We start from the raw sequence: 22,742 nt of genomic DNA, 5'->3' as shown, positions 1-22,742 counted from the left end.
AGAATGACCCGACCTGATTATAACCCGCAAATTATTGACTTAAACCGAACCCGTGAATGACGCTAACCCGGTTTAACCCGAATTAAACCCGACCTATTATTCACCCGACCCGAATGTAACCCGACCTGTTATTAACCCGACCCAAACCCGATAAGATGTATGACCCGACGTTACCCGACTCAAGCATGACCCAACCCGAACCCGACCCGTATAGGTTACGACATTAACCCGAAATGACCCGACCCGAGTTGACCCGACCCACACTTACCCGACCCAAACACGACCTATTTACCCGAATTGACAACTCTAATATATTCACTTTAAAGATTCAGCGTAAATTTTTCATTTATAATCCTTCATCCTAACTTGACCTTAAAATATCCGCAACACCCTCAAAATTGCTGGGGTCGATAAATTGGGTAGGATTTTTACTAATTGGTGACGAAAACATTAAGCAAAATCAAACATCTGTGAGAATGAGCCATATAGCACAAACCATCACTTTCATGAGACAAATTGTGTGAAGGCTAAGAACTTGGACAATTTCTAATTATCCAAACTCCAATATATCTCCGAATCCCTTGTAACAATGTGTGTGGATAGTAACATCCCACTACCCACACGTCACTAATCATCTCAGTACTCCATTTATTCTGCTCATTTTCATCATCTCCTTCTTTCTCTTTTCTTGCAATTAAGAACACTTCATCATCATCGTCATCATCATTCATCAGGTAATATTTCTGCCTTTTTTTTCCTTACCTGTTTAACAAATTATGCTCATATATTTCTGGGTTTTTTTTTTTTTTTTTTTTTTTTTTTTTTTTTTTTTTTTGAGATGGGTTGAATTTGTTCAAGTTTATAGTTGGATTCTTGTGGGTTTTATGTTGTAAGATTATCTTTTAGTTTATGGGTTTTCAAAAATATTGGAAATTGGAAGTTGGTTTTGGTCTACATTATGTGTGATGCTGCTTTGTATGTAAGGTAATTTATGGGATTTTGCTTAAATTGTTTATACTTTTCTTGATAGTTTATACTTTTCTTGATAATCTTAGAAATTGGATAAAATTTGCTGATTTAAGTATAATGGATCGTTTCATGGTGAATTTAGGAAAGAGGAAAACAGCTCTTAACCAATTAATTTGACCTGTTTTTCTGGAATTGTGTTTTAGCCTATGATCTTTTACCTAATCTTCTAAAATATGCTACAAGTATTTCTTTTGAGAATCAAGAGTCAACTATATTATCTAGAATGAGAACAGGAAAAGGCTAAATGATGTTAAGCTGTAGACTTCAAAGACTTTTTAGGTCTTCTAGATGTGAAGTTTGGCTAAATTAACCGTCCTCTTGATATTCCCAATTGCCGAGGGCGGTGAGATGAGAGGGGAATGGGGTTAGGAAGGGAAGAATGTTATTAATTAAAGCTTTCAGGATAATAAATTTGCTGATCAAGACAATCCTGTAGCCCAATATTGGTTTTAGTGCATATGATTGTGTCTGATCTAGGGCTTTAGTATTGGATCTTCATTGTATGAGACTCTTTTTTGTCATGCTTTATGCCGGATGCCCCTGTCAGCCTTATTATCTTAGCATTTTTCAGGAACGGGAGATGGAAAGGAATTGTTGTTCTGCATAAAAGTATTATATCAGTAAACCATATGTATTCTTCTTGTTTTCCTGTTTTTCTTACCTTTTGAAACTTTGAAGTTCGAAGGTACTTTTGTTGTAGAATACATAAATATCGTGCATAACTATTAACTAGTAAGTTTTTTTTTTTTTTTTTTTTTTTTTTTTTTTTTTTTTTTTTTTTTTTGGGGGGGGGGGGTAGTTCTTAATTGTAGCAAAACCTTCTTCTTTTTTTTTTAATCTACAATTGGGGATTATCTTATATTTCAGTGTATCATAATGTTGTCACCGGTATTGTAAGAATATACTCATACTTTGTATTTGATATAAAAAATGCTTTAGTTCTGTGTTATAAAAGTCTTTGATGTTAATTTGTTTCATAATCACCTCCAATATCAGCAGTTAACTGAATTCTACTATGAAGTTGATGCCCTTTTTTTGTCCAAGTAAAAATGGGATGTGAAATGAACACTATAGTGTTGATCAGTGGTTGCTTCAGTTCTTGACTTTTTTCTGGTATTTGCATGTTTCTTAGGAAAAAAAAAAAAAAAAAAATATCATGATGGAGTGATGAACCTGGGGTGTGTGTAAAGTAACAAGCTATCTGGAAATTTACTTTGATATCTGGAAGTAGTATACTTGTGGAAGACATGGCTCATTTCTATGCTCTGCTCAAGCCCCCAGAAGGAGCTTCTGTCACAAAGAGAGAAATGGTTCAACCAATACCAGCAAAGGTAAAGTTTCCAAACTGATAGACTTAGGTACATTGCCTTAAGCCTTCTTTGATTGGGTGCTCTGGTGTTGTCATTGTTTTTAATTCTTTCATGTTCTTTGTTAAGTTCAGAGTGTAATTAATTGAAACGGAGATGCTAAAAGCTGTTTAAGACTTTAAGCGGATTGGCTAACCCCCCCCCCTCTCCCAATGGACACTTTCTAATTAACCAGCTAATACAAGGTTTTCTTGTAGCTCATTCATATTAAATTTCATTACATTATCCACAAGCTGGAACTAATACCCACATTAAGTCTTTTGTTTGTAAGTGGCTTTTGAAATAGTACTGCCTGACTGCCTGTGTAGTATCTGCACTCCTGCTCTATCTTAATCAGACCTTTTGGTTTCTGCTTCTTCCTCACAAACTATCGAATCTCTCACTTCTACATTTGTATAACGATATGGGTACTGGTTGAAAAGTAAAATTTCTTGAATTTTTTTTTGACGAGACTCACTCTTTAGTCTTTACCCAAGCCACTAGAGGAAAATTCTAACAGATCTTGAAAATTTCATTACACAGTAATTCTGGCTAAAAGGATTTCCATGTTTGACTTTCCAGTAGTGTACAAAAATTTATAAGCAGCACATTTGTATCTTATGATGCATTCTGCGATATGAGAGGTTTTGTTTTCATTGGAATTCATATTATTTTAAGCCCATATTTGGATTGGAAAGTCTTTGCATCCATCAACAACAATATCTGAGCATTAGTCCTATAAGGATGAGACCAAGATGTTTTCATAAGTCACTCACATGAATACTTTTCCTCCCCTCATCCCTATCCTATAAAATTTGATTACTGAGATCTGATGATTTCATATCCTTTTCACCCCTTCTTTTAGGCCATCTCTGGGAGCTAGTCAGCCAGTGAAAGGTCATGGCATCCATACTTATTATATGGGAGTTTTATAAATTTATAGACCAAGAATATGTTAATGATACTATATGGCTTGTTAATTGCTGGAATTAATGAACTTAACAACACAGCTACTTCATTGGCCATTTTACCTTATTTGATATGAGCCCGAATTAGCCTTGGAAGTTGGTAACACCCATTTGAAAGGTTATGTAACTGCACTGGTGACAGCTTTATAGGAGTGAGAATTTCAAGAAAATTTGAGCCAAGTTTACTTGGATTGTTAATGCTGTCAGACCAAGATGACATTGGAACAATATTTATATCCCTTTACAAATTAGCAAGTCACACCAACAATCTCTTTGGAGCGCCACTAATGAAGTTCTTGAATTAAGTTGGCATGAAGGCTTCTAACTCCTAGAAAGCCTCCCAGCTTACCAGAAACTTTCATTATCCCTGATAGTTATCCATAACATCAATCTCCTAATTTCCAGAAGCCAATGGTGGATCTTAAGACCGATTTATCCTGCTCTCTACAGGGCACAGGCTAAAAGCTAACAGGAAAACTATTTTGGGACAGAGGGAGCACTATTTATAAAACAACACTAAGTAAGAACTAGTCAAAACTACTAGTTGGAATATTATTTGCTCTTTTTCTTCTAATGACCTCTAATCTACCGTTCACCAAACACCCTGAATACAAATATATACACATTGATGTTTTGAACGTGTTGAGATTGTAGTAACTTGTCAGTCTAACTATATTATGATGTGCTTGTTTCAGGGACAAAAAATAGATGTTATCCAGCTATACCCAGATCCGGAATCAGTTTGTTGTGCCTCATGTTTGAAAAAATCTAGTTGCAAAATAGTCCGTACTAAAACAAAGATGATGAACATTTTGCTAGAAAAAGGAAAGGCTGAAGATGCCCTGTCAATGTTTGAGCAGTTAATTAAAGATGGACACATTCCATCACTGATAACATACACTACTCTATTAGCTGTTTTGACAATTCTGAAACGCTTTGAATTCATACACCCAATCATCTCCCAGGTTGAGAAAAATGGGATGAATCCTGATTCTGTGTTTTTCAATGCTGTTATAAATGCATTTGCAGAATCAGGAAATATGGAGGAAGCTATGAAAGCTTTTCTGAAAATGAAAGATAATGGATACAGACCTAGTACCAGCACCTACAACACATTGATTAAAGGGTTCGGCATTGCTGGTTATCCGGAAGAATCAATGAAATTGCTTGAACAGATGTCCATAAATGGAATGGCAAAACCCAATCTCAGGTCATACAATGTATTGGTTAGGGCTTGGTGTAGCAAGGGAAATATTACACAGGCATGGAATGTAGTCCACAAAATGATGGCTTCTGGCCTGAAACCAGATACTGTTACCTACAATACTCTAGCAACAGCTTATGTTCAGAATGGTGAAACTAAGCTGGCAGAGGAGATGATATCGGAGATGCTAAGCAACAATGTACAACCGAATGAAAGAACTAGCTGTATCATATCAAGTGGATATTGTAAAGAAGGTAAATTGAGGGATGCTATAAGATTTGTTAATAAGATGAAAGGACTTAAAGGGCGTCCCAATCTTGTCATTTTCAATTCTTTGATCAAAGGCTTTCTGGACAATACAGACCGGGAGGGGGTTGATGAGGTGAGTTTTCACATTTCTCTACTCTGCCCTTGGTATATTACAGGATTAGTGATTTCTGCAGACAAACTGATTTTGTTACAATAAGAATTGGTCTATATCCCATGTTCTTTCAGTACATTATGTGGTGCTTGTTATTTCATGTCTTTCATTACACAATTTGTCTTTTGTGATTGATACTCAATACTATATGTTTAACTTTGTTTTTTCTTGTGAACCATTGTTACGATATAAAATTAATCATGTGCAGCATCTTTAACAGGTTTTGAGATTAATGGAAGAATATGGACTGAAACCAGATGTGATTACATGTAGCACAATCATGAACGCATGGAGTGCTGCAGGTTTTATGGACAAGTGCCAAGAAATATTTGATCATATGGTTAAATCTGGAATCAAACCTGATGCTCATGCATATAGCATTCTCGCTAAAGGTTATACACGTGCAAGAGAACCTGAGAAGGCCGAGGAAATACTAAACCATATGATAAATATGGGTCTCCATCCTAATGTTGTGATGTTCACAACTGTAATCAATGGCTGGTGCAGTACAGGAAATATGGAATGTGCTAACAAAATCTTCAAGAATATGTGTGATAATGGGGTATCACCAAATCTGAAAACCTTTGAAACACTAATTTGGGGATATGGAGAGGCAAAGCAACCGTGGAAATCTGAAGAAATGCTTCAGATGATGGAAGAATTCGGTGTCCAGCCTGAAGAAAGCACCTTCACACTCATTGCTGAAGCTTGGCAAGCTGCTGGCGTAGCTAAAGAAGTGGGTAGAGTTCTTGTTTCTGCAAGAAACCAGGTATTGACTGATCAAAGAAATAGCACTGAGGAGCTGCCAGTTGTAAGTTCAGAAGATGTATATCAGAAACAACTGTCTAACTCATCTTATTCTGACATGTTATTGACAACCAACGGAGCTATTGGTGATTCTAAAGGGTCTGGCCCTAGTACCATTAAAAGCCGATTGGTACTAAGAGATGCATCAGAACCTCCCTGGAATAATTCTGCTAAGTCCATTAATGCTGCTCAAGCTTGTCGATTTGGGACCAGACCACCCATCATTTGTCGGAAGCAATCTCATGGGCAGCCAAGTTTGTACAGCCACCTTGCTCTGTCATGTACATTGGTTTTCTTGAACTGAGAGAATTTGGGTGTTCCACATCTTGGAATGTTACAGGGGTGAATACTCGTTTGACACCCATTTAATGTTGTAGATACTAAGGTCTCCCTGTTCAGCCAGTTCCACTAATGTTGTAGCTTACTGAGCATATTGAGTTGCTTAGTTAGGTACAAATTTTGGTTGTACAGAAAGCAAAAAAACTGTAAAGGGCATTTTGTTAATGTCATGAAATTACTCATTACTTCAGAGATGTATTATTTTTAGTCTCAAATACTCTATTTTCCCACTGGTTGTATATTAAACCCACGCAGAGAGTTCGTACATACCTGTATTTTGGTCATTGTTATGACAGAAATATATGAGACGCAGGCAAAAGAAATTAAAATATTTCTGTCACCACTTTCCACATCATTATGGAAGCAAGTAGTTCAAAGAAGCTCAAATAAAAGAGAAGGCATACTTTCAGAAAATTATATTTTGTATATTTCATTCATCAAATTGGTATACAGCTCAAAGAGGTCTCTACATATGCAAACCTAGGTTTGCTCAGAACAGTTATGCACAACAACGTATAAATAGGCCTGTCTCTTTGTTTGTTTGTTTGGTTGTTTATCTGCTGGCAACTTTTGCTTTTCATCTACCCTTACATACTGCTCATAAGCAATTAGGGAAGGAAATCAGCAAAGCAGCTATGCTTCAACTCTTTAAGTGGCTTTCTTTGCATTACAGTAAGTCATGTTATTTATCTGCTCTTTTCAGGCTTCTCAGGCTATCCTTCTGACGGATCAGATGGAACCCTACTTAGTAACCATACCAAAAGTACTCCAACCAAAGCACCTGATAGATGCGCAATGTGGTTGACATTCTGTAATGAGTAGGTTCCAATAAAGCCATTCGACAAACCAGTTGATGCTTGAGCTGCTTCCATCACCTAACATGATAAGAGGATAAATAGAGAATTTATGTTTGGACAGCATTTTATAGATCTCCAGTAAGGTGCAAAATTAAGAGAGAAAAAACAGAAATATAGGCAGCCAAAGGTTTGGTGCAAGTGAGCTTTTCCCCAGTTTACAGGTTTACCATCAGAGTCCTTTAAAATTTTCCCAATAACCATATATTAGTTTGCCTATATTTAAATGGACTATCACTGTTCTTCTGAACCAAAGATTTTGTAAAGCAGGGAGGTCACATACAAACAGTCACTGTAGAGGTCACACTCAATGAAGCATAAAATAATTGAAAACCATTTGGTGGTTGAAGTACAATAATCAGTGAACAGTTGTGTTTACAAAGAGACCAAGAGTTCAGAACCACAGAAAGCATGTCGAATTATTAGGCTATAAAACATTCACAGTTATGAAGAGAGAATCTTTTATGTGTATCATGACATGTTAACAGGTATTAGTTGAAACTCTTTTTTTCCTAATGATAGGTATAAAGTTGTCTTATTTAGCTGGGTTATACAAGATACTTGATAGTTGATACAATTATAAACTTGGAGGGGAATTGGAGCACTCACCTTCTCTATCACAAATTGGCCCAATATGAGTACTTCAAGAATCTTTCTCCAATCCAATGACATCTGCAAGCAGCTAGGAAAGTCAGGCACGGTGGGGCATGGCCTGCTATATATACATTCTCAACCTCAATATTACCTTAACAAGGACGCTTATTGCAAACAAGCCGAAAACGGCACCAGAGGCTCCGACAGAAACTGCATTTCTTGGGAGAACCAACCAAGAGACAAGGTTTGCACCAGCACCTGTTAGAATATAAGAAAGCCACAATGCAAAGCTACCTTCTTCCTCTTCCACGAGCTTCCCTACACATATAGTGGAAAGCCACTCTGATTTTCATATTGTGCAAGAACGAGGCGTTCAGAACACATTCCATATTCAACAGAATCCAATTGTCTTACCGAAAATGTAAAGAAAGAATAGATTGCTGGAAAGATGGTTCCTGCAGATGACAGAGCAGCAGCTAAGATTAGCTGAAAGACAAGACCAGGACGTGGGTTTTGCACTACTGCTGAGGCCAAACACTTAAAATGTTTTTATTGTTGGGAGAATAGGACTTTAGATGTAGCATACAATTGAGGCTCTCTCCTAACTTATGCAATAGGTCTTATACGCTGCATTCTACTCAATCAAGTACTTGTTAGTGCATAATAGTTTTGGAACCTTACCAATTTGCATGACAAAATGCAGCTGTCACAAACTGGTACCAAGCAGGTTGATTGTGGAACAAGTATAGGGCTTTGATGTCTCGAACCTAAAAGATTTATAAGAAGGTAAAAACAGGTGATAGCTGAGCTACCTGAAGCAACAACTCTACAATAGCAAAGAAAGAAAAGCAACTCCCTCATGGTGAACATATATTATATATTAATTTATAAGATCATAAGCGCTGCAGTAGGGTTTTTGATAGGGAATTTTCCCAAAGTATAATTAGGGGAATCAATAGCTTCAAGTTATACTAGTAAAAAGTTTCAGTGTCTTGGTAGGCATTATCAAGGCTGACAAATTTAAGAAAATATATAATTGGCACAAACAGTTAAGTTTCATGTCTCTCCTCACCAAATTTGCATGACAAAGTGCAAAGTTTGCTAAGATCTTTTCATACTTATTGAAATATATAATTACTTAATTAGTATGTTAACCAAAAGAAGTGATTATTAGTATCTTAACCAAAAGAAGTGACAAATTCAGTACCAGAAACATATGATCTGCCACATATATAGCAAGGTTAAGAAGAATAATCCAGAATATTGCGTTAACCCTCTTCTCTGGTTTGCGTCTCCCATATTGTTTCCCAAGCTCTAGCTGTGACATCGAGTCTGTAAAAGATTTTAATATACTTGTTTACAAAAGTGCCCACTTTGATATCTATAAAGCTTGTCTGAAGGTTGCAAAAAAGATAAAGCTGATTAAATGAAAATTGCTTGAGAATAATAGTAAAAAAACAAATGGGATTTTCTCATTGGTAGCCTTTGCGTCTTCCCATTGGTAACAAACTTTTTCCAGAAATCTCTTAAATAGCATTAGATCTATAATTTTTCTCTAATACAGCGTTATTTTAGTAATTTTGACATAGTTAACCTTGAATGGATTAACCATGATTAATTACCTACCCTCACCACCACCTCCACCATCACCACCCTCCTCCCTAACCCCCATCATAAAAAACACCCAGCCACCACCTTGCCACCCCTCTCCCTCCCTCTGCTGCCCCTCCCTTCCCCCTGAACCACCCAGCACACCTCCCCTTCCCCCCCCCCACCCCTGAAACACCTTGCTGCACCCCCTGCAAACACGCGCACACCGACACTCGTCCCTCACCCAGCAGCTACCATCCAGCACAACAACCACCAACCAACAACTCCCACCTCGCCTCTGTCTCCACCCGCATCAAACACACTCACACACAAAATTACCACCTGCTGCCCCTGTATCCAGCACCAAGCATATAGCACCCACCGGGCCACCGGCCAAACTCTCCCTAACTGCCGCACAAAGTACCAGCTTTTAGCACCGCCTCATCAGTGCTCAAACACACACAGCAGCCGCGTCAACAACAGCAATAGCCACATATAGCATCCGCAGGAGTCAATCTCAGCCCTAATTCAATTCAAATCAGAGCAGATGCTACATAAAAGGGTTTTGGGGAGGGGAGGGGAAAGGGTGGTTGAGGGTTTCAGACTTTCGGGGGTGGGGGAGATGTGGCTAGGTTGTTCAGGGGGGAAGAGATGGGCGGCAAGGTGTTTCAGGGGTGGGGGGGAGGTGGCTTGGTGGTTCAGGGGGTGAACGGGAGGGGCAGCAGGGTGTTTTAGGGGTGGGGGAGGGGGAGGGATGGCAATGTGGTGACTTGATATTTTCGATGGTGAGGGTTGGGGAGGAGGGCGGTGATGAGGGTATGGTGGTGGGTGGTGAGGGTATTAGTTAACCATGGTTAATCCATTAGGTTAATTATGTCAAAATTACAAAAAAAAAAAAAAAAAAAAAAAAGTTATATAAGAGAAATTATAATTCCAATGCTATTTAAGAGATTTCTAAGGAAAAAAAAAAATTGCTACTAATGAGAATGTGCAAATGTATATGGCTACCAACGAGAAAAACCCATAAAAAATTAAATACTTGATGAAATTAATTTAGTGCATATGACAGCCACACCACACTTGCATGCAAATGTATATATTGATCTCAGTCAAAGCAATTCATATTAAATATTAAAGCTAAAGTACAACATTTTTCTTTCATCTGTACCGGTCAAGGAATCAATTCATAAATCAATGAACAAACCCTTCTTTAATTTTCTGTGAACTAGTAAACAATTTGATACTCATGCATCCTTCTCACTTGCCTCTGTTTTTACAAGACAAGCTCCCCAAGTCCCTGACCTGTAGTCTACTTGTGACACTGCCATTTTCATTAAATTAAGTGATATCAGTGTCACTCTTCCAAGCTTACAGAATTTTCCTGATTGTAAAACTCAAGTACACCGATAAAAGAAAACAACTAAAAATGGAGTTGGTTTAGTGAGAGATATCATGGTCAAATTAAGCATAACACAGCTTTTGGAATTCCTCTACGAAAGGACCCTCACTCCCTCAAAATGCTAAACCAGACATTGAAAGCATATCATCTTCCTAGTCATAACCCTTACTCCCAACAAAATCCACGAATCTTCATCTTGATACAGAGTAAGTTACAATTGGAATTCCACAAGATAACATCAGCCTCGTTTTCTCTCCAAAACCCAACTTCAAATTCAGGTTTGTTAGTTTGCAGAATAGACAAAACCACACCTTGGAACCCTTACCTGTTATTCCTCTACAACTGAACAAGATACAACAATTCAGCTTACAATCATCTTCTATAAATATGATTCTCATCCTCCAGAAGTTTGAAACTCCTCCACTCAATAAGAAAGGAGTGTAAAATAGTAGTAAATACAGCAATCCACACTAGTACTCTAAGCAAAACACACTAAGCCTAAATTTCTCATAGTATTTAGTAAAGCCAAATAAACCTATCCTATCAGTCACATGCATCCATTAATGCCATCAAACAAGAGGCACATGTTCAAAAGTTTAACTCAACATATACACGCTCGTCATCCATTGATTCAACAAGTCTTCTTGAGAGCAAGAAATCTGATATAGACTCGGGTGTACGTGTACCCAACTCAGTGAAATATCACACAACTCCACTTATAATCTCTTAAGCTTCAATTAAAGAACCTAAATATTCTCAATCTAATTCTTATGTAAATAAGCAATACATAGCATAATTATAACAATTCCAGCTAAAGCTAGCACACATAGATAACAACATAACCTCTTAACAACCACAAGTTATCATTACTCCACAGTCAAGGCATAAAGCTTCTAAATTCAACGCAAATTTTCAAAATTGATTACATTACAAGCATAAAATTCATACTTCCTAAACAATAAATTCCCAAAAAAAAATTAATAAAAATTTTGCACACAAATTATCAAGAAATTAGCTAAAATTTCCTTCCTTGAATTTACTAAAAACAAATTGACATTAAAATATGGGTAATTTAGAATCACAAAAAATTCAATTAATTAAATCCCAACAAAATTAACAAGTCTAATTATATTACTCCCATCAAAACAAGAACACCCTCGATTACTATATAAAGTAGAGAGAGAAAGAGAGTACCAGAATCACTGAATTTGCAAAAATGGCGAAACCCAGAAGTGGGGTGGTGAGGATAAGCAAAAGGGGAAGAACGAGAGGTGGGAACATAATTGGGAGTGGAAATTGTTGGTCTTCTGTAACAATTGGAGAGAGAAATGGCGCCAAATACATGGAATTTGGGGTTGAATTGAGGGCGAAAGATAGGTATGAACATCCCATTGGTAGAAGAAGATGGTCTTAGTGCAAGGAATTGCTGGACTTGCGCCATATTCTTTCTCTCTCACTGTATAGCCTTTGCTTGGTTAAGCAAGTTGATTATTGTCATGATATTGGCATGCTGCTATGCGGCTATGCTAGCTAGTTATTTTCGGGTGAACGAGAGACCTATGATGATACAGACGTGATTCAAAAAACTAAGGAATAAGTCTGAAGAAGCATATACATAGTAGTTATTCCGTAATTGGCATTGATGATTGTGATGGCAGATTAGCAGCTACATTTTTTACAATCATGAAATGGAATGTTCTTGAATGATATCGGTTCATGAATTAATACATGAATACAAAGCTTTCCTAGAATCTATCCTATTTTCTTGGTTAATAGAAAATGCTAAGAGTTTTGGTGTTCATAAGCATAGCAAAGAAAACCTCTAAGAACAATTTGTTGATTTAACGATTTGTTCATTAGTGTCCAAATTTTGGATATGTACTTTGCAAACATAAACAAATTAGTTTATAGTGTTATTGTTTTGCTGTTAAATTAGAAATACTTGTGTAATCTTTAGTTTATCAAAGTAAAATTATGTAGAATACAAATCACTAAAATGCGAGTAATTATGAGTGCGTGGTGCATCATGATACAATGACCACTCATTCCCCCTTCCCCCTACTCTTAAGGGTTTTGTCCGCTAATCCAAACGAGGTTAATTGTGATAAATTCTGTTTTTACTAAGACATTTCCCTTACTTTAAATAATAACAATAAAAAAAAGTATGATGAGGTGGAGGACGTCTTAATAAAATTTTCTTTACTCAATTAATTGGCAAAAAAATATTTATAATATAATTTCTATCAAGTACTCCCTCCATTTTTTTTAAATGCCCCATTTGGGATTTTGGCACTATTCATTAGAATAACTTTGACCAATGTTTGTGAACTATACGTAAGAAAAAAAAATATGTACAATTTTGTGGGTACTTGTTGGAATTGTCTCAATGAGTAGATTACTAATATTCAATTGTTATAATTTATAGTTTATGATAATTAAAGATATTATTGGTCAAAGTTTTACATTGACATGCGTGACATATCACTATAGGGCACTTAAAAAAACAGAGGGAGTAATAGTTAATTTGTTACAAGCCATTCCTCTAATTTTGAAGTAATATTTGCCAAATTTGGTTAGTTTGAGTACTGTTGGAAAAGCACGACACAACACGATACGATAAACATAAAAGAACGATTAAAATTGATTTTATCACACCAACCCAAAACGACAAAAGGTCTTTCGAAACACCTAACATTAACTCACTCACTTCATAAATTTGATTCATCTTATCTTCATCCCTCATGCCCTAATCGATTATTCGATTATGTTAATTGTTGAGTGACTTGAGTCCATATTGAGAAAGGGGTGTTTTGGGGAGTTTGGGACATAAAAAAAAAAGGAGTCTTTCATAAAGTTTGATTACAAAGAAGCAAGATTGACTGGTCGAGTGAATGAAACCCAACTCAAATAGGCACACATTTTCTCGTTGGTGAACTCACTTCTGCTCCCGCCGCCACCGCTGCTCCTCCGTTGTGCGCCTGTGTCTCTCGTCTGGTATTCCCCCTTTCCCTATTCACTATCTACTCTTGTGTGGAATTTGTTTGTAAAAATTTGATCTTTTTGGTGTTTATGTACTGAATGATAACTATGACTTTGTGGGTTATTTAAAGAAATTGTTATTAAGTAATTTTGAGCATAGTTGACGTTTTCATGTTTGTTTTTGCAATTTTTTTTCTAGGTTTATCATAATTGTTGCAAGAAAGATAATTTCGTAGGTTGATTTTGTTTGCTGTTTGGGGGGGGGGGGGTTTACAGTGTGAAAGAATGGAGCAAAGATTAGCCAATAGTTGGAATATGACTGTGAATGAGAAGAATTTCATTGAGACGGCATTGCTTTCGGATCTCAGAGTTGATGGACGCCGCCCTTTCGACTACCGTCGCTTAACCATAAAGTTTGGCCGGTAAAAGGTTTTTTCTTTTGTTGTACTTGTGTGTTGTTATGAATGTCGTTTTATGTGTTTGCTGTGCATTGATAATGTGTCTTTATTACATATAGCCCTACAATTCACTGATTCCACATATAGAGAATGTCAGAATCATGTTGGAAACTATGGGCTTTCCTCGCTATCTGTTTTAGTATACATTACAGTGAACTGATAACATGCAAGGACTTAGAATAGCCTTCTGTAGTGCCAGTGAGAGTAGGCAACTAGAACCACAAGATATTAGAAGGACCTAACAACAACAAACGTCATTGCATAGTAGGTACCCTATGCAGTGTCTTTTTAGATGGTCAAAGAGCTCGTTGTTACCGCGCTTACCAGATTTACACAAGGAGATGAACTATTATTGAAAGACCCTCGATTGGAACTTTTTCTTTTGGGTGATGCGTATTTAAAAGAAAATTGAAAGCAAATGTATGCGATTAGGTAAAAGGACCTATCCACCACACGCCTAGCATGATTTGATAACCTAAAATGGAGGAGCAGGCAGGCCATTTTGGCTGTAGTATATAGTTTGGGAAAAAGGTGATTGAGGTTGTCCCTTCTTGAGCATTTAGGGTGAAGTTGAAGTTTGATGTGGTTTGGGATTAACAAAGACAGTGTCGTTAACTGGATAGGCTGACCTATGCAGGTGGGATTGATACCTAAATATTTGACATGTACTTGCCAGATTCTTGACTGCATTGGTGTTTGCTAATTACTCTTCCAATCAGGTGAAGTACAAAGGATTGTTGATTTGTTGGTGTAATGGGGTTATTATGAGTCTTGACTCTTGACTAGTGTATACTTCGTAGAGGTTATGTTTATGGAGGTGCTGCAACGATTGGTTGCCTACATGGCTCAAAGTAATGTAACTTTTTGCTGGTGCACAGTCAACTCAAGGCACCCCAGGGGACTGCAGATTGCTCACTTAATGTTTTCTATCTTTAACTCTTCCATTAAAATTTAAATCACAAGGCTCCTCCTGCTGTTCTCTTCATTTGAATGGATGATTTGATGCATTATGATGTATGAAAGAATTTTGGCATGTGTCGTGTCCCATGTGATCTCACCTTATATCTTGGCTCTAGGACCCTTATTGCATTAGTGTGTCTCGTACCCTTCAAAACACTTTGTGAAGGTACATCAGTATGACCTCGTTTGCAGAAAATTCCTTCCTACTGATTTTTTATTTGTTTTTCATCCTACCTTGAATGGCGATGGATTATGCACAAAAACTGTTTAGGAAATATTGATGATGAGCTGTGGCCAATAAAATCCATGAAAATAGGATTTCCAAATTATTCTTCTCTAGAAGAGCATTTAAAATATGTTTTCTGTTGCCATGATGTATTTTCTTTCCTGATGCATTTCATTTTTAAAAGTGATACAAAACCTAGTATTTGATCTCAGTATATGAACTCATTGTTTTTTGTCAGTAACTAACGGTTTTAATTATGTGTTGTAACATAACAGGTCAGAAAGATCATAATGGCCATGAATTAATTGGTTTGATAATGTGACATACTCTGGTCATATTTGAGTTGCTTCTGGTTTGATATCTTTTGCTTGATAATGTGGTGATTTAGAAAACAGAATTGCTCATACTTTCTTTAATTGTGATAAATTGCAGAGAAGATGGTTCTTCTGAGGTGCAGCTTGGCCAGACTCATGTCATGGGTTTTGTGACTGCTCAGCTTGTTCAACCTTTTAAAGACAGGCCAAATGAAGGATCACTCGCTATTTATACCGAGTTTTCTCCTATGGCTGATTCCTCATTTGAGGCAGGCCGCCCTGGAGAATCTGCTGTTGAATTGGGACGTATAATAGATCGCGGTTTGAGGTTTGTTTTAACTTCGTTTCTTCTAGACCATACCATTTATTTTTTGGACTTTAGACTGCAACATTAACCTCTTTTGACTTTTGACAATTAGCTTTGGAAAGGTTTGATGATCATATAAGGCATGCATGTGCTTAGTCTTGTTCTTATGTTGAATGTAGCAATCTGAAATAGTAGTGAGAGTTTTATCTTGTAAATCTTGCTTAGTACTTAATTGATTTCTGCTGAATTTGTCACCTACAGATTGCATTACTAGATTGAGACAATTATCTGATTTGAGAAATGGTTTCAAAGCTGAAGCTAACTTAATTTTTCATCAATTATTGGTCTTAATATGTTTAATGTCAAAACACCAAGATTTTACAACCAATGTTTAGGTTTAGAGTTTGGGTTGGGGTGGGCTGGGGTTTTGCAATTGCCTTTGTTCATTGCAGTTAGGAGAATGCTATGACAGAAAGGAGACTGGGTCCACATGGCTGGTTGGTCTAGAAATTGAGAAATATGGGAAGGCATAATAATTCCTGGACATCTAAGGTCTGCTGGTACTTCTGGTCCTTTTGGTGGCACGATGAATCCAATTAAATAAAATCTTAATATAAGTATACCAATTGATAATTTGAGATCTTAGTGGTCGGGACTTAGTTTTACACTACCTAGTTTGGCTCTCTTCTTTTCATATTTTGATTTGCTTATACAGAGATTGTTTTGCCTCTGAAATGCTCTTGCAGGGAGAGCAGGGCAATTGATACAGAATCACTTTGTGTCCTCGCTGGCAAATTAGTGTGGTCCATTCGTATTGATCTTCACATACTAGATAATGGAGGGTATGGTGTGATGTTTCTTTTCATGAGACAGAACTCTATTTTCTTGTGTCTTGGTATTTACATATGACAGCTCATGTTTCTCATTGGCTCAGAAATCTTGTTGACGCTGCAAATATTGCTGCTTTGGCAGCCCTTCTGACATTCAGGAGGCCAGAGTGTACTCTGGGGGGAGAAGATGGACAAGAATTAACCGTGCATCCTCCTGAGGTGGGTTGATCTCTCTCTTGATTGGAACCATTTTGGCTAAAGTCTATGGTTATAGCACTTAAATTGTATGGTTCCAAGTAAGGTTCTGCTCTAATTGTATGGTATTATGCTTATAGCTAATAGGCTCCTGCCACTATTGGCACTGTAGAAGATAAATGGCTTGTTTCTAGAGTTTTGAAGGAAATTGACTTCATTCACTTCATAAAAAACTCCTCGACTCATTTACTGTAGTTAGTCTGTTTGGTTAATTATGAGAGGCCATTCCCACAAATTTCATGATTTTAAATTCTTATCTGTACTTTGGCAGGTGCGTGAGCCACTTCCATTGATAGTTCATCATCTTCCTATAGCCGTGACATTTGCTTTCTTCACTTCTGATAGTGCTGTGGTAAGAAATGAAATTAACAGCATCTCTTTGGGAGAATTGCTAGCCTTTGCTATCAGGATGGACATTTCATGTATATTAATTGATACAGGTGATAGATCCTACTCACTCTGAAGAGGCCATAATGAAAGGCAGAATGACTGTTACGATAAACACGAATGGAGATATATGTGCCATTCAAAAGGGTGGTGGAGTTGGTGTCATGCACAATGTTGTTATGCAGTGCTTACGGGTTGCTTCTGTCAAATCTGCCGATATAACTACCAAGATTAAGGAAGCTGTAAGATCTAGTTATATTCTTTGTTATTAGGTTATATCTGTATTTTATTATGAATTTTCTGTCATGGTGGTGGTGGTGGTTTTGGCATCTTTGGTGGAGTTTCTAACCATATAAATTTGAATTTACTTTTAGGTTGAATCATACAACACAGAAAAAGCCTATCGCAAGGTCAAGCGCCACCCATCTGCTGCAGGGGGTCAAATTGAGAGGTTAGCATCGAAAGTATATGCTATAAGTAGAAGCAGATATTATGTAAAATTGGGTCATCATCATCATCTAAGAGATGATAAAGCTAGTTATATATGTTAGTCCTGCATCGGTTTTCATGCTTAACTGCTTGTGCTTTCCTCTGTATCTGAGCCAATGAGCTTAGACCAATTTTCCCAAGTCAGAATGTCAGATAGTCCCAGACCCAGCTGTGAGTTCAGTGTTACTTTCCCCATGTGTTTAAACCTTTCATATGGCGAGTTGTTTCGTGTACCTGAAACCAAGTTACTGAAAAATATATGTAAGTTGTCAAAATGCTTTTCAGTGCCTGAAGAAAGGATGTAAAAGGGTTGACAAGGATGAGCAACAATGAGGGAATCAGGGAAAGAAAAATATTAAATTCGTAATGCATTTGTCATATGAGATTAGTCTTTCTCCATTTCTCTCTATTATGTATCCTAAAATCTGATCTATAATTGTATATCTTTCTACGTTATAAGATACAGCCAAATAAATATTAAGGTTATTTGAATGCTTCTCTTATCTATACTGTATTCTTTGAGTGCTTATTTTCCTTGTTCAGTATCATGATTGTTAGTCTCCATGACCCCAATACTTTCGACATATGCGCTGTACTACAATACTTTCGACATATGCGCTGTCTCTAATTTCGTGACTTACTTTTGCAGGTAAACCGATGCTAGACATCCATCAGAAGATTTGATTAGAAACACTACAACAAGAATATGGATTTTCATCATTGTCATTTTTCTGGTGAGACAAATTTTGCCCTGGAAAAAGAGGAAATAGATGGGGTCTTTTTCTCACCGGTAGGTTTCTTTCCATTCTTTGGAGGATTAGTTGCAAAATTCCTGTTAGCATATGACTTCAGACTATGTCCTGAAGAATTTATGGACAAATTCATTCTAAATAATTGGGTTTCAAATTTTAAGGCTTATCAAGCTGCTCTTCATGATCTAGAATCCTTAATCCTACCTTGGAGTATCAATCATGTAATTTTGTTATTCTGTATACTCACGTTTTTGCAGTATATACGCCTTTGTCTTACCATCTTACCCTTTGCTGCTGTTCTATTGCAGGCATCTCAACTTCTCATTTACAACATAGGACGTATATGACATTAGCGAGTCTGATACATTTTATTAGAAGGAAAGCTTGAACTTCTATGTGAACCTTCTTCTTGTCAACCTCCTGGCTTCTCTTTTTCACCCGTTTATCTAATTTTACTTGTTAATAGGTTGTTTTTGCAAAAATTGCTACAGCTTTGGGCTGTTTGGCTTCTTCCCTTCTTGCTAATTATAGCTGTTTATATGCACAAATTTATGACCATTGATCATCTTGTTAATTTCCCTTGTTGAAAGTGCTGTTATTTTCAATTGTATGTTTTGAATATTCAAAATGAATACATGTGTTCTTAAACGTCGCTGAACCGAACCTATTCAAAATCTACGAACTTTTACTCTTTGTAGTTTGTATACTTCATTTTACACAAATATATCTTGATTATATTTTACACAAATATGTTTTCAAATGAAAAAAAAATATATCTTGATTACATATTACATTATAATTGTTCCCTTAAAATTTTATCTGAAGTACTTCGTAGTTGTTAAATCCTCTCTTGTCAATTTTTAAAAAAAAAGATTAAAATAACCATATTCTTTGATTTTCAAAATGTGTTCAAAAGCGTTCTTATAAATTTAACCAACAATGATGGTGCCTTATATTGTTACTCCTTTCGTTTTGTTTTCTTTTACGTAGTACGTTTGTTTCATAAAATTGCAACACTTTCTTGATTAGTAAAAATTTACTATTATTCTATTATTTTCTCTCTTGTACTAACTCCACCTTCACAAATATTTAATTAAATTTCTCTCCTACTAATAATTAAATATATCTCACTAACGAGAAAGCCTCATTTAATGATAAACAATAACGTTATCAAGTGACATTTCTATAAATAAATCAACAAAGAATTCCAGTAAGCATGGCATTTTCGGAAATAAATCAATATTTATGGGCTCACATTAATTAAAAAATTGTTGATTTATTTACGAAAATGTCACTTGATAAATAATTGTTTTTGTTTATCAGGATGATAAACTTGTATTTTCCCTTCCACTAACTACTTCCTCCGTTTTTTTTTATTTTTTTTTTTTATTTAATTTGACACGTGTCATTAATGAATAATACGGAGTATCTCTAATATTAACATTAATTTTAACGATTAATATCTCTAATTACATTCAATCTAAATCATAATGTTGTAATATCTATAATCTATAATAATATATTAAATTCATGTACCAACTTGAAAAGTTGATGAGCATTAATGATATATCAACCTTTTTTTTGGACGGGATGTATCACATGTATGTCACGTAGTTTGAACAAATATACATCATAATAAATTCATAATAGAGTTGTCACTCACTCACTCACTCCTAGTTGTCTTACTAGTCGAAGGTGGGCACAGTGACACACTACTGTAAGTCGTTTTTGTCATGGAGCCATTAATTCATTTAGTTATGGTTGTTGTGTGCTTTGAGACTATATTATTGTCTTTTAAATTGTCACGTTGATTAAACAACTCTTATTCCTTGTCAATCTTTATCACTTTAATAACAATACATCAATGGTGATGTATCATGCACCTTCTGTCTTTTTATTTTTATGTATAATATAATATTTGACTTTTTACACATATTTAAACATTAATAATGTCATTAACTACATAAAAGTGAACTCATGCGTTTATTTGAATCTAATTTTTTACGTAGGTTATCATAGGGGAGGCATAGCTCTCGGAGTAAGTCATCCATCGAGCAACATGCATGGTCGCCAGGAGGATGCAATGTATGCTGATTTGTAAACATAAAATAATATTTGATTTACTTCTCTTATTTTCTTATATATTATCATTCGTGTTTGTTCATTTATTTAATTTTTTATGAGATTTCGAGTCTAATCCATTGAGATTTTATTCAGTAGTTATTGCTGCTTTTCATATGCCACCTTTAATATTAAGTCGCAATATATACAACGTAATCATGGGCTGGAAAAGTTGAGGGCTAGAGATTATTCATGTAAATTTGCCATTTCTCCCCTCATAAATATTGTTGTGAGTCATGTCGAATTGTTTCTTGTGCCAAATCTGTGTAATTTGGAGTTAGGTCCGACCTACAAGCTATGAGCCATGCAAAAATTTTAAAAGGTTGGCTCATGCACGACTCAAGCCCACATGCCACTATGTTGTGTCGTGTTTGAGTGGCACCAAATTTCACTTATCTTAGTGTAATTTATTGTGCCACATCGTGTTCTTTTGTGCTTCTCCCAAATAGAACAGAACTGACGTGCAGGGTTTTTTTTTTTTTTTGGAAACAAATCAATTCATTAATAAAAAGCCATATGACATATACAAATGAAATCTAAATTAACACATACATAAAATTGAATCAGATAAGGGTTTCCTTCATCAAAGCTACGATCGTTGAATAGATTTTACATTGTGGTACATCTCTCGCACACATCGCTGGAATATACAACCTTTTTGGGGAGACAGTCTAACGATTTATTGTAGTTGTAAAGATGATTTTCATCTGATTTACTTGAATGTATCTGAAAATTCGACAACCGTTGCAATCCCGAACAAATCTTTACAAGGAACTGATAAAAGGGCAAAAGATGATTACCTTTTTGATAAACCCTAATACACAAAAGAACCTTAAACAAAAACAAACAACTAAACTAACAAAAACTAACGACTCCACCATAGGGATACACTCCACCACAGGGAGACGGACGAACATCTACACTACTTGTGTTTATTGAAACCTAAAAGGCAAAACTAAAGAAAATTAAGGGAAAAGGGTTGGAAACAAAGACTAATGACTCCACCACAGGGAGACAAACGAACATCTACACTGTAACACCCTAGAAATTCCTTTCCTATACAATACTTGTTTTGCCCTTTTTAAAATACGAAATAGGAAAATCTAAGACATTACCGCCATTGTGAAAACGGCTAAGGCAAATATCAAAGAAACACAACGGAAGACTATCTTTTAAACCATTCAAAACAAGTCAACTTAAAACGTCAAACCAAAAGAAAGTAAAGTCGAACAAAGTCAACCTACAACTTGGAACCATTATAAGCCCTTAAAAAACCAAACAATACTAAAAATCTTTACGTTAGTCTCATGAGCATAATAGAATAAATAATATTCAAAGCAAATAAAACACATCATATTCCTATGGAAACTAAGTATGATTCACTCTTCACTCATGCCCATCATGATAATGCTCCATCACCTGAAAAACTTCTCTCTACTTGTCCCCACTACTCGCCATTAGAAATGGGTCGTCGTAGGGCCAAGGTAAAGACAAGGCCAAACAAACATACAAACACACAATCAACAATGCTGAGTACATAAGTGTAATAAAAATACATTAACATGCTTTCACCCTATCAACACACAACTTACCGTATTGCACCTGTTTACAAGCATACAAGACATTCAACACTTAACTAGAAAAATACCAATGTCCATTTAATTTGATTACGCATCGAACGAGTTTCCCCCTAACCTGCCTCAATAAAGGGGTACTAACACGAGAGCTAACCGTGCCAGTATAAAAAAAAAAAAAAAAAAAAAAAAAAAAAAAAAAAAACCACTCGTAAGTGGCGGAATTCTTGCGCATAATAAAAAGGAATATATAGCGTCCTGTACTCCCGGTAGAAGTTATGGTTAAATATAAAGTCGCATAACTCCCACCATGTTCATACTCAAGGTATATACGTTCTAAGAGTTTTGGTGCGTAACCTCTTTCACTTTACGTTATTTACATATTATTAAACTTGGTGATGACTCTCAAACCATAACACAATCAAACATTATAATTCATTCAAGCAATCAAACATACAATTTAATTCTTGAATAATTAGTGACCACATAAATTTAATGTTGAATCCTTTTTAAGGTGTTAAATAACACCTTGAGCGCAT

The 22,742-nt window shown here is 36.0% G+C and overlaps 3 protein-coding genes across 4 annotated transcripts; 2 read left to right on the top strand and 1 right to left on the bottom strand.

Moving 5' to 3' along the window:
- Positions 1 to 523: 523 nt before the first annotated feature.
- LOC110702161 (pentatricopeptide repeat-containing protein At5g25630-like) lies at positions 524 to 6,445 on the top strand. The gene is made up of 4 exons (XM_021879841.1): positions 524 to 735; positions 2,164 to 2,360; positions 4,039 to 4,929; positions 5,189 to 6,445. The coding sequence occupies exons 2-4, from the start codon at positions 2,277 to 2,279 to the stop codon at positions 6,077 to 6,079; spliced, it is 1,866 nt and encodes a 621-aa protein (XP_021735533.1). The 5' UTR covers positions 524 to 735; positions 2,164 to 2,276; the 3' UTR covers positions 6,080 to 6,445.
- A 73-nt stretch (positions 6,446 to 6,518) lies between these two features.
- LOC110702170 (rhomboid-like protein 11, chloroplastic) lies at positions 6,519 to 12,217 on the bottom strand. The gene is made up of 7 exons (XM_021879850.1): positions 11,746 to 12,217; positions 8,770 to 8,894; positions 8,244 to 8,329; positions 7,977 to 8,017; positions 7,714 to 7,880; positions 7,578 to 7,640; positions 6,519 to 6,989 (listed from the first exon to the last, which is right to left on the bottom strand). Exons 1-7 carry the CDS (start codon positions 11,990 to 11,992, stop codon positions 6,828 to 6,830), a joined length of 891 nt encoding a protein of 296 aa, XP_021735542.1. The 5' UTR covers positions 11,993 to 12,217; the 3' UTR covers positions 6,519 to 6,827.
- Positions 12,218 to 13,345: 1,128 nt separating this feature from the next.
- LOC110702150 (exosome complex component RRP45B-like) lies at positions 13,346 to 19,194 on the top strand. 2 transcript variants are annotated; one of them, XM_021879832.1, is made up of 10 exons: positions 13,346 to 13,545; positions 13,767 to 13,952; positions 15,607 to 15,816; positions 16,542 to 16,637; positions 16,730 to 16,844; positions 17,152 to 17,232; positions 17,321 to 17,509; positions 17,642 to 17,718; positions 18,406 to 18,546; positions 18,817 to 19,194. In XM_021879832.1, the coding sequence occupies exons 2-9, from the start codon at positions 13,816 to 13,818 to the stop codon at positions 18,407 to 18,409; spliced, it is 909 nt and encodes a 302-aa protein (XP_021735524.1). In that variant the 5' UTR covers positions 13,346 to 13,545; positions 13,767 to 13,815; the 3' UTR covers positions 18,410 to 18,546; positions 18,817 to 19,194. The 2 variants fall into 2 exon arrangements, with proteins under 2 accessions (XP_021735524.1, XP_021735520.1); XM_021879828.1 differs by having other exon boundaries at positions 13,347 to 13,545; positions 13,807 to 13,952.
- The last annotated feature ends 3,548 nt before the right edge of the window (positions 19,195 to 22,742 follow it).

Source organism: Chenopodium quinoa, unplaced genomic scaffold (genome assembly GCF_001683475.1).
Source record: "Chenopodium quinoa cultivar QQ74 unplaced genomic scaffold, ASM168347v1, whole genome shotgun sequence".
Lineage (NCBI taxonomy): Eukaryota > Viridiplantae > Streptophyta > Magnoliopsida > Caryophyllales > Amaranthaceae > Chenopodium > Chenopodium quinoa.
Note: the sequence above shows the minus strand (reverse complement) of the source record. Positions and strands in the feature narration are given on the sequence as shown.

Excerpts from the sequence above, each read along its gene's own strand:
- LOC110702170 (XM_021879850.1), bottom strand. The coding sequence starts at position 11,992 with ATGGCGCAAGTCCAGCAATTCCTTGCACTAAGACCATCTTCTTCTACC. Across the intron at positions 8,330-8,769 it reads TGGCAGATCATATGTTTCTG|GTTCGAGACATCAAAGCCCT; the intron begins GTACTGAATTTG and ends TAAATCTTTTAG. Across the intron at positions 7,881-7,976 it reads ATTCTTTCTTTACATTTTCG|GGAAGCTCGTGGAAGAGGAA; the intron begins GTAAGACAATTG and ends CTATATGTGTAG.
- LOC110702161 (XM_021879841.1), top strand. The coding sequence starts at position 2,277 with ATGGCTCATTTCTATGCTCTGCTCAAGCCCCCAGAAGGAGCTTCTGTC. Across the intron at positions 2,361-4,038 it reads TTCAACCAATACCAGCAAAG|GGACAAAAAATAGATGTTAT; the intron begins GTAAAGTTTCCA and ends TGCTTGTTTCAG. Across the intron at positions 4,930-5,188 it reads ACCGGGAGGGGGTTGATGAG|GTTTTGAGATTAATGGAAGA; the intron begins GTGAGTTTTCAC and ends CATCTTTAACAG.
- LOC110702150 (XM_021879832.1), top strand. The coding sequence starts at position 13,816 with ATGGAGCAAAGATTAGCCAATAGTTGGAATATGACTGTGAATGAGAAG. Across the intron at positions 15,817-16,541 it reads ATAATAGATCGCGGTTTGAG|GGAGAGCAGGGCAATTGATA; the intron begins GTTTGTTTTAAC and ends ATGCTCTTGCAG. Across the intron at positions 17,510-17,641 it reads CTACCAAGATTAAGGAAGCT|GTTGAATCATACAACACAGA; the intron begins GTAAGATCTAGT and ends ATTTACTTTTAG.